Source organism: Hyla sarda, chromosome 4, assembly GCF_029499605.1.
Source record: "Hyla sarda isolate aHylSar1 chromosome 4, aHylSar1.hap1, whole genome shotgun sequence".
In the NCBI taxonomy this organism is placed as follows: Eukaryota; Metazoa; Chordata; class Amphibia; order Anura; family Hylidae; genus Hyla; species Hyla sarda.
Genome location: NC_079192.1, coordinates 42,238,571 through 42,254,487, shown reverse-complemented (window position 1 = coordinate 42,254,487; position 15,917 = coordinate 42,238,571). Strand labels below are relative to the sequence as shown.

Genomic DNA, 15,917 nt, shown 5'->3' with positions numbered 1-15,917 from the left:
ATCCCATATCTACCACATTAGGTAGAAATAGGTAAGCTCCAGGCATACATAAGAACCTCTGCCTTATACTCTAAACATTGCCTATGCTGGACTATATTAGCAAAAGAAAGAAAAAATCCTGGAATGCTTCTTTAACCTCATGTAGCAGACTATATCGTTTTATCTCATTATCTTGTCTACAGGATTTTTTACATGTTTTTACAGGAAAGAAATACTACTTATCAAACAGTACCAATGTCAAATACTGTCTTTATTTGCCACCGGAGAGAAAAGAAAACGTTTACTTGATACCATGCTCACTCAACCACGTGAAAGTCTTTTTGTGTTCTGTGCGTTTCGTAGAAATAACTGGAATTATCAGACTGTAAAAAGAATTTAACCAAGAAAGAACAAAAATAGGTGAGATGAATGTCTGATACAGTCTACATCACTCTCCAGAAGTCTTTATAACATGGAACAGAGTGACATTGTAGAGAACTTGGTGACCATTGTTCCAGGTGTAGAGGACTCTTTCTCGTGGGTTATAGTCCAGCATAGAGATATGTGAATACTGATTATGGAATGGGATATCTGTGTACTCATACGTAGACGAATTTGTATAATACGCAAAGTAGATCTTGGCTCCAGCTAGATGAGAATTGGTTACATAGAGGGTACCACATATCATGAAGGACTCTCCAGCACTTCGCTTTGGGTAGCCGGTGTCCCAGGTCTGGAGGATCTCCAGTGTCATGGGATCCAACTTGCTGACAACAATATTTCCTGCATTCTGGTTGGTCGTGTAAACAGCCCAAAGCCCATTTTCATCCACCATGAAATCTATGTCTGAGAAGCCTCCCCAGGAGTAGGGAAAGGTGTTGTTGTAGCCGGCGTTGTTCAGGTTCCTCTGGACAGCGACACTGCGGGACCGGAAGTGATATTTTACCACTATGTTACTCTGATACTTGTTGTAATAGAGGGAGCCATTGTAAACCACATGTCCAGTGCCGGCCCAAGGATGTGGAAGGAGGTGCTGAACAAAGTTCTGACCCTTGATAAAGTCGTTGAGGCTTCGATATTCCAAGACTCTTCGACCTTTCAGATAACCATCCATGTACCAGACCTACGGGGAAAAAATACAGTTATGTAAGAACTCAGAAAATATGTTTTTTTGTGTTTTCCTAATGTACTCATAATAGCAATTCCATAAAGGCTACTTAAAAGAACAATATCAGTAATAACAGTACGGCTGCATTAAGACCATGTTTTCAGACTGACATTGAGATGCAGACATACAATCTGATGTGTTTCAGATGAGCCCAAAGACTTGAATTGACTGCAAATAGTCTATATGTGACTACGTTCAGTCAATTTCTGGGAACGTATAAGATGTCTGTGTGGGACATGGTCAACCATGTTTTTGAGTCCTGTACAGACAGTGCATACATTCAGGAAATGGTTGGAACATACTTTGAAGTCTATAAACCAGTCAACAATACATCGGGCTGTATGTTGGCATCCCTTTTTAATATCCTGCTGATGGACAGCCCATGATCTAAAAATGTTGTCTAAATGGATTCTGAGAAGCCAACGTTTCACACTCTAGAGACCAAAGGACATCTCTTTAGAAAATATTCAAAATTCATTATTCATTATTTCATCATAACTTTACATTTTTTTGGTCGACATACCTATAGGGGGGCTTGAATTGTACTGTTTGATGCCACTTTTTAGGGTTAATTTATTTTCAGTTTGGAGACAGATTAACAAAATACAGCAATCCTGACCTAGTTTTTCTTTCTTTATCCCCCCCCCCCCCCCCCCAGAAATCGCCATGCAGGATAACTAATGAAATTTAACAGGCAGCCTATCCAGCCCTTTTGAAGCAACAGATGAGTAGAGGCAAATTCATGGCATACTTTAGAGCCTTCATTGGGACCCCTGCTGCTATAAAAACGCTTCTGTCTCCCAGTCATCTTGTAACCGAGGTGGCAATGGGGTGACGGTTGCCAAAAAACTTAAATGCCATAGTAAAAATTGTCCATGGCATCTAAGGGGTTAACCTATGAGGATTGAAGGTTTCTCTGCTCCTGGTAGTTAGAGAGCGAACCCTGCTGTCATGCTGCAGTCAAGCTCCCGTAGTATTTGGCACAGGAGACCAGAGCCAATAAATCCAATAAAATACATATTGTGGTCATTAAAGGGTAAATAAATGATTATAAAATGAATGGATGTATGTTTAAATGTAAAGTAAAGAAAAGCATATAAATAAACTGAGACTTATCCAACACACGTAAATGAAGTAGCACTAGCACTTACAATACCACTGACCTTTTATAAAATACAACAACAGATAAATAATGTGGGCATAAAACAATGATCCTCTAAATACTTATATGTATATGTATGCCTCTATAGGAGGATGTGAGTTCATCTCAATACAACTCAACACAGGGACACCAACACTTCCTCACCTACAAATTTTCATAGTCCTCTATTGGTTCCCTAGAACCTGCTCTCTAAAGTGAGAACATCTTGTTATAAAATCCTTCTACTGTTTTACACACTAAAATCATCTTGACAAATTGCTGCCCCCCCCCCCCCCCCCCTCTTAACGGGTCATGAGTCTATTTTATAAAGCTTCTGAATCTCCCAATCTCCCTACTTCAACATGCCATAGACATTAAAAAAAAAAAAAAAGCTTTTGCACCCCATCTTTACAAGGCAACCCCTTGAAGCTTAATATCAATTTTCCATAGGAAATAAATATTTGTGTATGTTTTTTCCCATGGTGTATCATATAAACAGTATTGTGAGGCTCGTCATACGGAGAAGAGTCTTTGAGGGGAATTCATTAATGCTTGTATAATTTTTTTTTTACTATTTTAGTCATGAAAGGTCGCTGTCACGATTCGGCTTACGGGTTGTGGATCCGCTGTGTCAGCGAGGGATTGGCGTGGACCGTGCTAGTGGACCGGTTCTAAGAGGCTACTGGTTTTCACCAGAGCCCGCCGCAAAGCGGGATGGTCTTGCTGCGGCAGTAGCAACCAGGTCGTATCCACTAGCAACGGCTCAACCTCGCTGACTGCTGAGAAGGCGTGGGACAGAAGGACTAGGCAGAGGCAAGGTCAGACGTAGCAGAAGGTCGGGGGCAGGCGGCAAGGTTCGTAGTCAGGATGGATAGCAGAAGTTCAGGTAACACAGGCTTTGGACACACTAAACGCTTTCACTGGCACAAGGCAACAAGATCCGGCAAGGGAGTGCAAGGGAGGAGATCAGATATAGCCAGGGAGCAGGTGGAAGCCAATTAAGCTAATTGGGCCAGGCACCAATCATTGGTGCACTGGCCCTTTAAGTCTCAGAGAGCTGGCGCGCGCGCGCCAGCACATGACAGCAGGGGACCGGGACGGGTAAGTGACCTGGGATGCGACTCGCGAGCGGGCGCGTCCCGCTGTGCGAATCGCATCCCCGACGGCCATGACAGTGCAGCGCTCCCGGTCAGCGGGACTGACCGGGGCGCTGCAGGGAGAGAGACGCCGTGAGCGCTCCGGGGAGGAGCGGGGACCCGGAGCGCTAGGCGTAACAGTCGCCTTGTTTTTTTAACTCCCTGCACCAAATTCACAAAAAGTAGCACACCACTTGATGAATTTGGCGCTCGGGAACATTCCTGAAAATTTACCTCACAGTTCTCCTAAATTTCCCACCTGTTCAGGCATTGTAAGTAATTCTATAATTATCTGTTTTATGAACCCATAAACGTATGAGATCAGCTAGTGAAAACACAGAGCACCTACCCTCTGCACCACTGCTCAACATTGTGGTAATTTCTAAGATTTGAAAAAGGGGGGGGGGGTGCCATGCGGAACTTTAAGGATGGGTGGGGGGTAGCAGGGACGGACATCTGTAGGGAGGGGGACGGGCAACATCATCGCGTTCAGGGGCCATCGGATTAGACGCTGCTAGGATTGAAAAGGAGGTCTGAGAGCGCGCGCGTGTGTGTGTGTGTGTGTGGGGGGGGGTTCGCTTAGAGCACTTTTCAGTGCTGAAGTAAATTAGTGTGGGTTAGTGTGTAAAGGACGGGAGCTGCGACTTTTTTGCGACTTTCAGAGAAAAGTTGCACATCATGAATCAATCACCCCTGCGTAAAACTATTCTAAAGCACTGCACATGGTGGGTTCCCTTTCAGATATGATCTATAGCAAAAGTCGCAGGAGAAGTGACTGAGACTTTTGATGTGAGTTTTAGATAGAAAAGAAACGATCTAAAAAGCTTGATGAATTCCCTTCTTCAAATCAATAATTTTGTTATTTATGCTGTTTCCTAAATGCTTATTCAGCCGACAGCTATTCTTTCTGATTCCCCAATATAAACAACATCTGTTTTTATCAGGCGATAGGATATGCCACCCTCAGGCACCTCTGGCAGCAGCTTATCCCCAGGGAGGGAAAAGGAATCAAGCTTTAAAAAGTCAACATACATTAAATATGTATCTTTGGGGAAAATTTGTGAAGTCTCTTTACACATATAATAGTGGACTGGTCCCACTTAGTTTTCTCTAATGTCTATGGGCCCTTTACTTCCCTCATGAACAGTGCTGCAGTGGTTTATTAGATTTGCCATTGCAAATGGGATTGATTTTTTTTTTTAGAAGGCTTCTTAGGTAACAGGTTATATTGTTTCGATGTGTCTCATACTCTCCTCTTTGCAGTCGATGGTTCTATGGACCTGTCTACACTTGGAAACACATTTCTGCAAACCATTTGCAATAATTTTTTTAATTGTTTAAAACACTAAAAACATGTTGTATAAAAATATTTTGCAAACATATTTATTAAACCTTCTGTGTCTAGACCTGCCGGTTAGGCTTGAGATGTTTACAGACGAGGGGGAAGCTATTATATACAAGCTTTCTGCTCCCTAAGGAACTGGACACAGAGCACTTTCAACTTCTTGTCAATCTCACTGTTGCTGAGAAACAATAGGTCCACAATTTCCTCCCCACAAAAGCAGAAAAGTTTATAGCGTTCAGCCAGAAAAATTTTCTGCTCTTACCTGGGAGACCCAGTACATGTCGGCAATTGGAAGCATGTCAAGGCTGTGAATAGCAGCATTGATTTGCTGTGTAATGTGAGGAAAAGATTTTCAGAGTAAGGCACAGTGTGCCCGGCCCTGGAAAGCTGAATTTGCATTTGTGAAACCCTTTTATGGTGATCACCTCTGCTAGAATAAATCTAGTTATCCATTTTGTGATAATGTTTTGATACATTGATTGGAACCCTACCAAAGCCATCTAGACATCCCTGAATGCCCTACAAGAGTGCTTTACAAACAGTAGACCTCCAGATGTTGCAAAACTACGACTCCCAGCATGCCCAGACATAGTTTTGCAATATTTCACCATTAAACCTTAAAAAGTGTAGCAAGTAACAATAGGTTTTACTGGCAGATCAATCTTCATTGTTGAATAACAATATTTTGAAAACATATTTATAGGACATTCTATGTCCAGACCGCCCGGTTGAGCTTGAGATGTTTACCGAGGAGGAGGAAGCTATTACATAAAGCTTTCTGCTCCCTACGGAACTGGACGCAGAGCGCTTTCAACTTCTTGTCAATCTCACTGTTGCTGAGAGAAAATATTTCCACAATTTCCTTCAAAGCATCGTGTTTCTTACTCCTATTTTTGCACTTTGAATATACAATATACAAGTATTTTATGAGACTGAAACTCCTCAAAGTCTTTTTCCTACATCCGTACGCATCATAAAAGAAAACGGGATTACTGAGTAGATAAAAATACAAGAGACCTGAAGAGGAGTGCTAACACAGCACAATACAAAAGAAGACTATCTGGTGTCCAGGGAAGGGGGATGTTTTACAGACTTTGTTGGCAAACACATCCAGACAAGCAAACTGTGTTTCTTTGTTCTGAATTTTAAACTGAAAATACAAACATTGAGGGAATAAATAAAAACTTTTTAAGACAACAATTGTCTGATTTGCCCACAGCAGCCATACAGCTCAGCTTTCATTTTACCAGAGCTAGTTAAAAAAATGAATGCTGAACTCTCATTGGTTCATGTGGACAAATCAGTTTTTGCCCCAGGGGGTTTTGTACCTTTTCTTCCTATTGTTTCTGTTACGCCTAGCGCTCCGGGTCCCCGCTCCTCCCCGGAGCGCTCACGGCGTCTCTCTCCCCGCAGCGCCCCGGTCAGTCCCGCTGACCGGGAGCGCTGCACTGTCATGGCCGTCGGGGATGCGGTTCGCACAGCGGGACGCGCCCGCTCGCGAATCGCATCCCAGGTCACTTACCCGTCCCGGTCCCCTGCTGTCATCTGCTGGCGCGCGCGGCTCCGCTCTCTAGGGCGCGCGCGCGCCAGCTCTCTGCGACTTAAAGGGCCAGCGCACCAATGATTGGTGCCTGGCCCAATTAGCTTAATTGGCTCCCATCTGCTCCCTGCCTTTATCTGACCTCCTCCCATGCACTCCCTTGCCGGATCTTGTTGCCTTGTGCCAGTGAAAGCGTTTAGTGTGTCCAAAGCCTGTGTACCTGAACTTCTGCTACCCATCCTGACTACGAACCTTGCCGCCTGCCCCCGACCTTCTGCTACGTCTGACCTGGCTTCTGCCTACTCCCTTGTACCGCGCCTATCTTCAGCAGCCAGAGAGGTGAGCCGTTGCTAGTGGATACGACCTGGTCACTACCGCCGCAGCAAGACCATCCCGCTTTGCGGCGGGCTCTGGTGAAAACCAGTAGTGGCTTAGAACCGGTCCACTAGCACGGTCCACGCCAATCCCTCTCTGGCACAGAGGATCCACTACCTGCAAGCCGAATCGTGACAGTAGATCCGGCCATGGATCCCGCTGAGGTGCCGCTGCCAAGTCTCGCTGATCTTCCCACGGTGGTCGCTCAGCAATCGCAGCAGATTGCCCAACAAGGACAGCAGCTGTCGCAGTTGACCGCCATGTTACAGCAAATTCTGCCTCTGCTACAGCAGCAACCATCTCCTCCGCCAGCTCCTGCACCTCCTCCGCAGCGAGTGGCCGCTCCTAACCTCCGCTTGTCCCTGCCGGACAAATTTGATGGGGACTCCAGACTCTGCCGTGGATTTTTGTCTCAGTGTTCCCTGCATATGGAGATGTTGTCAGACTTGTTTCCTACAGAACGGTCTAAGGTGGCGTTCGTAGTAAGTCTTCTTTCAGGAAAGGCCTTGTCTTGGGCCACACCGCTCTGGGACCGCAATGATCCTGCCACAGCCACAGTCCAGTCCTTCTTTGCTGAAGTCCGAAGTGTCTTTGAGGAACCTGCCCGAGCCTCTTCTGCTGAGACTGCCTTGCTGAACCTGGTCCAGGGTAATTCTTCCGTTGGCGAGTACGCCATACAATTCCGTACTTTTGCTTCTGAACTATCCTGGAATAATGAGGCTCTCTGCGCGACCTTTAAAAAAGGCCTATCCAGTCGCATCAAGGATGTGCTGGCCGCACGAGAGATTCCTGCCAACCTCCAAGAACTCATCCATTTGGCTACCCGCATTGACATGCGTTTTTCTGAGCGACACCAAGAGCTCCGCCAGGAAAAAGACTTAGATCTCTGGGCACCTCTCCCACAGCATCCTTTGCAGTCTTCGCCTGGGCCTCCCGCCGAGGAGGCCATGCAAGTGGATCGGTCTCGCCTGACCCAGGAAGAGAGGAATCGCCGTAGAGAAGAAAATCTCTGTCTGTACTGTGCCAGTACTGAGCATTTCTTGGTGGATTGCCCTATCCGTCCTCCACGCCTGGGAAACGCACGCACGCACCCAGCTCACGTGGGTGTGGCATCTTTTGCTTCTAAGTCTTCTTCTCCACGTCTCACGGTGCCCGTGCGGATTTCCCCTACAGCCAACTCCTCCATCTCAGCCGTGGCCTGCTTGGACTCTGGTGCCTCCGGGAATTTTATGTTGGAGTCCTTTGTTAATAAATTCAGCATCCCGGTGACCCGTCTCGCCAAACCGCTCTACATTTCCGCGGTCAACGGAGCCAGATTGGACTGCACCGTGCGTTACCGCACAGAACCCCTCCTGATGTCTATCGGACCCCACCACGAAAGGATTGAGTTCTTCATCCTCCCCAGTTGTACCTCTGAGGTCCTCCTCGGTCTGCCATGGCTCCGGCTTCATTCCCCCACCCTTGATTGGACCACCGGGGAGATAAAGAACTGGGACTCTGCCTGCCATAGGAAGTGCCTCTCCCCCCCTCCCAGTCCCGTCAGGCAAACCTCTGTGCCTCCTCATGGCCCCCGTCCTGGTGTCACACTGCCCCGTGCCAGGCTTCGCCCTCTGCCCTCCCTCCCCATTCCCACTCCTGCTGTACTGCCTGCCGTTGAGGAAACCCTCCATTTTTTCCCGGTGTCCTCATCCCAGGGGAGGCAGTTGCCGGTCAAAGAAAAGGGGAGACCTAAGGGGGGGGGTACTGTTACGCCTAGCGCTCCGGGTCCCCGCTCCTCCCCGGAGCGCTCACGGCGTCTCTCTCCCCGCAGCGCCCCGGTCAGTCCCGCTGACCGGGAGCGCTGCACTGTCATGGCCGTCGGGGATGCGGTTCGCACAGCGGGACGCGCCCGCTCGCGAATCGCATCCCAGGTCACTTACCCGTCCCGGTCCCCTGCTGTCATCTGCTGGCGCGCGCGGCTCCGCTCTCTAGGGCGCGCGCGCGCCAGCTCTCTGCGACTTAAAGGGCCAGCGCACCAATGATTGGTGCCTGGCCCAATTAGCTTAATTGGCTCCCATCTGCTCCCTGCCTTTATCTGACCTCCTCCCATGCACTCCCTTGCCGGATCTTGTTGCCTTGTGCCAGTGAAAGCGTTTAGTGTGTCCAAAGCCTGTGTACCTGAACTTCTGCTACCCATCCTGACTACGAACCTTGCCGCCTGCCCCCGACCTTCTGCTACGTCTGACCTGGCTTCTGCCTACTCCCTTGTACCGCGCCTATCTTCAGCAGCCAGAGAGGTGAGCCGTTGCTAGTGGATACGACCTGGTCACTACCGCCGCAGCAAGACCATCCCGCTTTGCGGCGGGCTCTGGTGAAAACCAGTAGTGGCTTAGAACCGGTCCACTAGCACGGTCCACGCCAATCCCTCTCTGGCACAGAGGATCCACTACCTGCAAGCCGAATCGTGACAGTTTCTTTCTACAAAAGAAGACGGAGTTTGTAAAATGTTTGAAATGCACAAACAATTTGGAAACATAAAAACACGTTTGCAATCAATGTTTTTGGAAAAGTGAAAGTCCACAATGGTCTCCCACCCATTCTGCAAAGATCGGTGCAGAGAGATGCAGCTTACACTGGGCGGTACAGTTACTGAGAAAGTGCTGTGCATGAGTCTCTCTCTCTCTCTCTCTCTCTCTCTCTCTCTCTCTCTCTCTCTCTCTCTCTCTCTCTATATATATATATATGTATATATATATATATATAAAACTCAATGGGGTTTATTTACTAACGCGATCCCGACCCTTTTTTCTGGGGTTTTGTGCCCAAATTGTTTTGCACGTTCCATGCGACACAATTTGCGACCAAAAAAGAACAAAACCCTCCAGTTTACAAGAAAAAACCCAAAAAGGAGGTGTGGTCATGGGAGAAAGTGGGCATGGTCCCGACAAAATGGGCATGTCCCCGACAGTTTTAAAAAATCCCAACATATTTACTAAGCTTTCTACAGAAAATGTGATGGATTTGACCTGGGAAAAACCCGACAGATCAGAATAGCTGTAAAAAAAAAAAAAAAAACGCAAAACGTAGGGAAAAGTGCAAAATGTAGGGAAACCTTAGTAAATACCTAGGGAAAATACCTGTCGGAAATCAAAACCTACAAAGAAAACAACATTCCACTCTTAGTAAATAAACGCCAATGTGTGTGTGTGTGTGTATGTTCCAGCTTCACTTCCAAACAGCAAAAGATATTTACATGAAACTTGGTACACATGTTACTAATATGTCAACAACAAACATAGGATAGGTAATTTAAGCCTAACCTACCCCCACTTGTGAGGGTCAGGGTTTTTGTTTGAAGTCAAATGCAGATGTATGGGAAATGTATGTTACTGCATAACTTCCAAACGGCTGGAGATGTTTTAATAATACTTGGTCACACATTACAAAAATATATAATGGTTAAATTAACCCCTAACCTGCCCCATATGTGAAGGATGATCTTTTTGCTTTAAGTCCCATGCAAGTATATAGGACTTTTGGTGCCTTACTCCACAAGCTCTGCTCTGCATCTCCTGGTGAATGTGTCAGTCCGGCTGGCAAGCCACACCCTCCCCGCATTCCATGCCCCATCTTGGAAAGACACGCCCACCCTTTAAGCCACACACCTTTTATTTTCAGCTTACAATATCTTTACCACAACGCATCCCTACCTGAGGACAGGATTTAAGGATTAGAAATGGGGATTAGATATGGGGAGGGGATATGAGGATAGGATATGAGGATGGGATATGAAGACAAGATATGAGGTCAGAATATGAGGAGGGGATTTAGGGTGGGGATATCAGGAGGGGATATGGGGTCAGGATTCAACCATTTAGGAACTCAGTTCATTTTCACCTTAAGGATTCAGCCCTTTTTTGCAATTCTGACCACTGTCACTTTTTGCATTAATAACTCTGAGATGCTTTTACCTTTTATTCTGATTCCGAGATATTGTGACACATAAAATTTTTAACATAGTGGTAAATTTTTATCGTTACTTGTATCCTTTCTTGGTGGAAAATCCTAAAACTTCATGAAAATTATTAAAATGTAGCATTTTTCAAACTTTGAAACTCTCTGCTTGTAAGGAAAATGGACATTCCAAATAAATTATATATTGATTCACAAATACAATATGTCTACTTTATGTTGGCATCATAAAGTTGACATGTTTTAACTTTTTGAAGACATTAGAGGGCTTCAAAGTATAGCAGCAATTTTCAAAATGTTCATGAAAAATTCAAAATCTAAATTTTTCAGGGACCAGTGAAGTTTTAAAAGGATATGATGGGCTTTTCTGTGAGAAATACCCCATAAATGAACCCATTAGAGAAACTGCACCCCTCAAAGTATAAAAAATGACATTCAAAAAGTTTGTTAACCCTTTAGGTGTTTCACAGGAATAGCAGCAAAGTGAAGGAGAAAATTCAAAATCTTTATTTTTTGCACTTGCATTACCTTGTAGATCCATTTAAAAAAATTTTTTTACAAGGGGTAAAAGGAAAGAAATCCCCCCAAAATTTGTAACCCAATTTCTCTCGGATAAGGAAATACCTCATATGTGGATGTAAAGTACTCCACGGGTGCACTAGAGGGTTCAGAAGGGAAGGAGTGACAATGGGAATTTTGGAGAGTGAATTTTGCTGAAATGGTTTTTGGGGGCATGTTGCATTTAGGAAGCCCCTATGGTGCCAGAACAGCAAAAAAATTACACACTATTTTGGAAACTACACCCCTCGAGGAACGTAACAAGGGGTCCAGTGACGACATTTCGTTAAAATCGGATATGTAAATGAATTTTTTTTCACTAAAATGTTTGTTTTTCCCCAAATTTTACATTTCTACAAGGGGTAATAGGAGAAAAGGCCAACCCAAAATTTGTAACCCCATTTCTTCTGAGTATGGACGTCAAGTGCTCGGCTGGCGCACTACAATGCTCAGAAGAGGAGTCACATTTGGCATTTAAAAAGCAAATTTTGCTGAAATGGTTCTTGGGGGGCATGTCACATTTAGGAAGCCCCTATGGTGCCAGAACAGCAAAAAAAAATTCCACATGGTACATTATTTTGGAAACTACACCCCTCAACGAACATAAGGGTTATAGTGAGTCTTAAAACCCCACAGGTGTTTGACGACTTTTCGTTAAAGTTGGATGTGTAAATGTGTAAATTTTCACCAAAATGCAGTTTTCCCCTCAAATTTGACATTTTTACAAGGGGTAATAGGAAAATTTGTAACCCCATTTCTTCTGAGTATTTAATTACCCCATATGTGGATGTAAAGTGCTCTGCAGGCGAACTACAATGCTCAGAAGAGAAGGAGCCCCATTGAGCTTTTGGAGAGAGATTTGTTTGGAATGGAAGTAGGGGGCCATGTGTGTTTACAAAGCCCCCATGGTGCAAGAACAGTGGACCCCCCACATGTGACCACATTTTGGAAACTATACCCCTCACAGAATTTAATAAGGGGTGCAGTGAGCATTTACACCCCACTGGCGTTTTACAGATCTTTGAAACAGTGGGCTGTGCAAATGAAAAATTGATGATGCTATGTGCAGGGGAGAGTGAGTGAGAGAGACGACATTTATGCAATCTAATACTGTCTTTCTCCTTCAGATGGTCTGCACCATGTCTAAACTGCTAAAACAAGGCTTACCTTTTATATCTTACCAAACATAAAGTTCTTTACAGATGTCCTTGGTGTACCGTATTTATCGGGGTATACCACGCACCGGCCTATAACACGCACCCTCATTTTACCAAGGATATTTGGGTAAAAAAAGTTTTTTACCCAAATATCCATGGTAAAATGAGGGTGCGTGTGTGCGCGTGTATACCCCGATATACCCCCAGGAAAGGCAGGGGGAGAGAGGCCGTCGCTGCCCGCTTCTCTCCCCCTGCCTTTCCTGGGGTCTAGAGCGCTGCTGTCGGCCCTTCTCACCCCCTGGCTATCGGCGCCGCTGCCCGTTCTGTCCCCCTGACTATCGGTGCCGGCGCCGATAGCCAGGGGGAGAGAAGCGGCGCCGACAGCCAGGGGGAGAGAAGGGGCAGGGGCACCCATTGCCGGCGCCGCTGCCCCGTTGCCTCCCCCATCCCCTGTGGCATAATTACCTGAGTCGGGTCCGCGCTGCTGCAGGCCTCCGGCGTGCGTCCCCTGCGTCGTTGCTATGCACGGCGCGGCGCACTGACGTCATGCGCCGCGCCGTTCAGCGCATAGCAACGACGCCGGGGACGCACGCCGGAGGCCTGCAGCAGCGCGGACCCGACTCAGGTAATTATGCCACCGGGGATGGGGGGAGGCAACGGGGCAGCAGCGCCGGCAATGGGTGCCGCTGCCCCTTCTCTCCCCCTGGCTGTCGGCGCCGCTTCTCTCCCCCTGGCTATCGGCGCCGGCACCGATAGTCAGGGGGACAGAACGGGCAGCGGCGCCGATAGCCAGGGGGTGAGAAGGGCCGGCAGCAGCCCTCTAGACCCCAGGAAAGGCAAGGGGAGAGAAGAGGGCAGCGACGGCCTCTCTCCCCCTGCCTTTCCTGGGGGTGTATCGGCGTATAACACGCACATAGACTTTAGGCTAAAAATTTTTGCCTAAAAAGTGCGTGTTATACGCCGATAAATACGGTAAATACTTATGTTGTTCCCTTCCACCTTTTAGAGGTCTTTGCATCACATGAATACTTTGTGGTGTAGGTGGCACATCGAGTTTTTTGCACACCTTTCCTTTTGTTTGATTAAAAAAACATTTTGGTACATATATTTTATCATAAGAATGTTATTAAAAGTTATGTTTTACGTAATGCATATCCTCAATACTTACTTGTGCACACTAACACTTTTACAAAAGAGACCCTTTTCTTCTGCCTACCTGCCTCTGCTCCCGCCACCCATCTGATTCACAACATCTGATGCCAAGTTCTCCTTTTTTCACCCACCTTCGTCACCGGTTACTGGTATTGCCACCCATCGCCCCACTATGCCATCTCCAAGCTGTCTCATTCTGCCACCATATGTTCTTTTCATGCTACTGCCAGCTCCAGGCTGTCTCAAACTGCCACCATACTTTCTCCTCATGCTGATGCCAGCTCCAGGCTGTCTTATACTGCCACCATATGTTCTCCTCATGCAGATGCCACCTCCAGGCTGTCTCAAACTGCCACCATATGTTCTCCTCATGCGGCTGCCAGCTCCAGGCTGTCTCATTCTGCCACCATATGTTCTCCTCATGCTGCGGTCAGCTTCAGGCTGTCTCAAACTGCCACCATATGTTCTCCTCATGCTGCTGCCAGCTCCAGGCTATCTCATTATGCCACCATATTTTCTCCTCATACTGCTGCAAGCTCCAGGCTGTCTCATACTGCCACCATATGTTCTCCCAATGCTGCTGCCAGCTCCAGGCTGTCTCATTCTGCCACCATATTTTCTCCTCATACTGCTGCAAGCTCCAGGCTGTCTCATACTGCCACCATATGTTGTCCTCATGCTGCTGCCATCTCCAGGCTGTCTCATACTGCACCATATGTTCTCCTCATGCTTCTGCCAGCTTCAGGCTGTCCCATACCACCACCATATGTTCTCCTCATGCTGCTGCCAGCTCCAGGCTGTCTCATTCTGCCACCATATGTTCTCCTCATGTTGATGCTACCTCCAGGCTGTCACATACGTCCACCTTATGTTCTCCATATGCTGATGCCACCCCCAGGCTGTCTCATACTGCCACCATATGTTCTCCTCATGCTGCTGGGAGCTCCAGGCTGTCTCATACTGCCACCATATGTTCTCCTCATGCTGCTGCGAGCTCCAGGCTGTCTCATACTGCCACCATATGTCCTCCTCATGCTGCTGTCAGCTCCAGGCTGTCTCATACTGCACCATATGTTCTCCTCATGCTGCTGCCAGCTCCAGGCTATCTCATATTGCCACTATATGGTCTCCTCATGCTGCCGCCAACTCCAGGCTGTGTCATTGCCTCCTGAATGTAACACCATCTCCATTTAACATCACAATCATCATCATCAATTCACTGCTTAGACCAACGACTTTTGTGATGTAACCCCTTCCTTGCTGTCATCCTGTTTGTTTCATTAGTGCTCATAAAGCACCTTGCAAACACTGTTAAAAAATAGCCTAATTTTTTCCTCTGCATGCCACCTATGTTAGTGTACTGTAAATCCCCTTACCCAAACACAGTGGCAGTCTGTTAAGTTCACTGTATTATCTCCAGATGTATGTCATGGCATATAAAAAAAAAAGAGTAGGTGCTATCCTGTAATTAGCTAGACAAATAAGGGAAAGGAAGTCAAAATGTGAGTACTGCTGGAAAACAGCCCAGTTCTGGTCCCATCCCCCTGAACTAGAAAGAATGACAAATAGCTGTGCACTATGGAGTGAACTCTTAGGGGGTCAATAACAGCAGTGGGAGAACAAAAATCACATTTGCCACCCTGAAAAGTTAATGCTACACAAACATGATGGATTAAAAAAAAAATTTGAAAGTTCAGGTATGGTTCAATACCTTGTTAGAATAGAATCTGCTGCCAACCCACTCAACCAACAAGGTGCCCCCATGTGGTTAGACACTTTGATGACATTTGTAGAAGGCTTTCTAAAGCTTAAAATTTCATTTTGGTTTGAAAGGAGATCCCCTTTATACAGAGTGCAAAGGAATAAAAATAAAAAAAAGAAAGTTACCACATTTTTTTTCTTCTCTGAAACAGCAATAACATGCATATCCGGAGACTGTGTCTGGCGTCACTCTTCTTCCTTATTCAACTAAACTATGCTGAACTACAAAACTAGACTTAATGGCAAATGTGGCACCACTTCTGAAAAGCAGACCCTTTTATCTAATCCTGGAAACCCCAGGAAACTAAAATCTTTTTCCACTTTGATGAATAATTGACTATAAAAACTAATGAAAATCAATATGCCCCATTGTTACTTGCTACACTGTTTATGGTTTAATGGTGAAAATTCAATTTAAAGGATTCTGACCATTTGAAAACCATTTACACCATCCTCTATTACAAATTTTTTTTGTTTTTTGTTTTCTTATGTTGTATTCTGTAGGATGGTGTTTCGCATACTTTGGACCTTCAAATATTGCAAGACTATGGCCCTCATTTACTAAGAGTGGAGTGTCGGTTTGTGTTTTTGCAAGTCCTTTACTCCTTTTTTTTCTGATGCTATTTACTAATCTGTCGCCCAATTTCCCTTTCT

At 46.1% G+C, this 15,917-nt stretch overlaps 1 protein-coding gene across 4 annotated transcripts in view; it reads right to left on the bottom strand.

The window, feature by feature from the left end:
- Positions 1-232: 232 nt before the first annotated feature.
- Positions 233-15,917, bottom strand: part of OLFM2 (olfactomedin 2) — a 372,622-nt gene continuing 356,937 nt past the window's right edge. For all 4 annotated transcript variants that reach the window (XM_056570655.1, XM_056570658.1, XM_056570657.1 and 1 more), the window contains exon 6: positions 233-1,102. In XM_056570655.1, the coding sequence (XP_056426630.1) occupies positions 428-1,102 (675 nt within the window). In that variant the 3' untranslated portion in view covers positions 233-427. The remainder of the gene's footprint in view (positions 1,103-15,917) is intronic.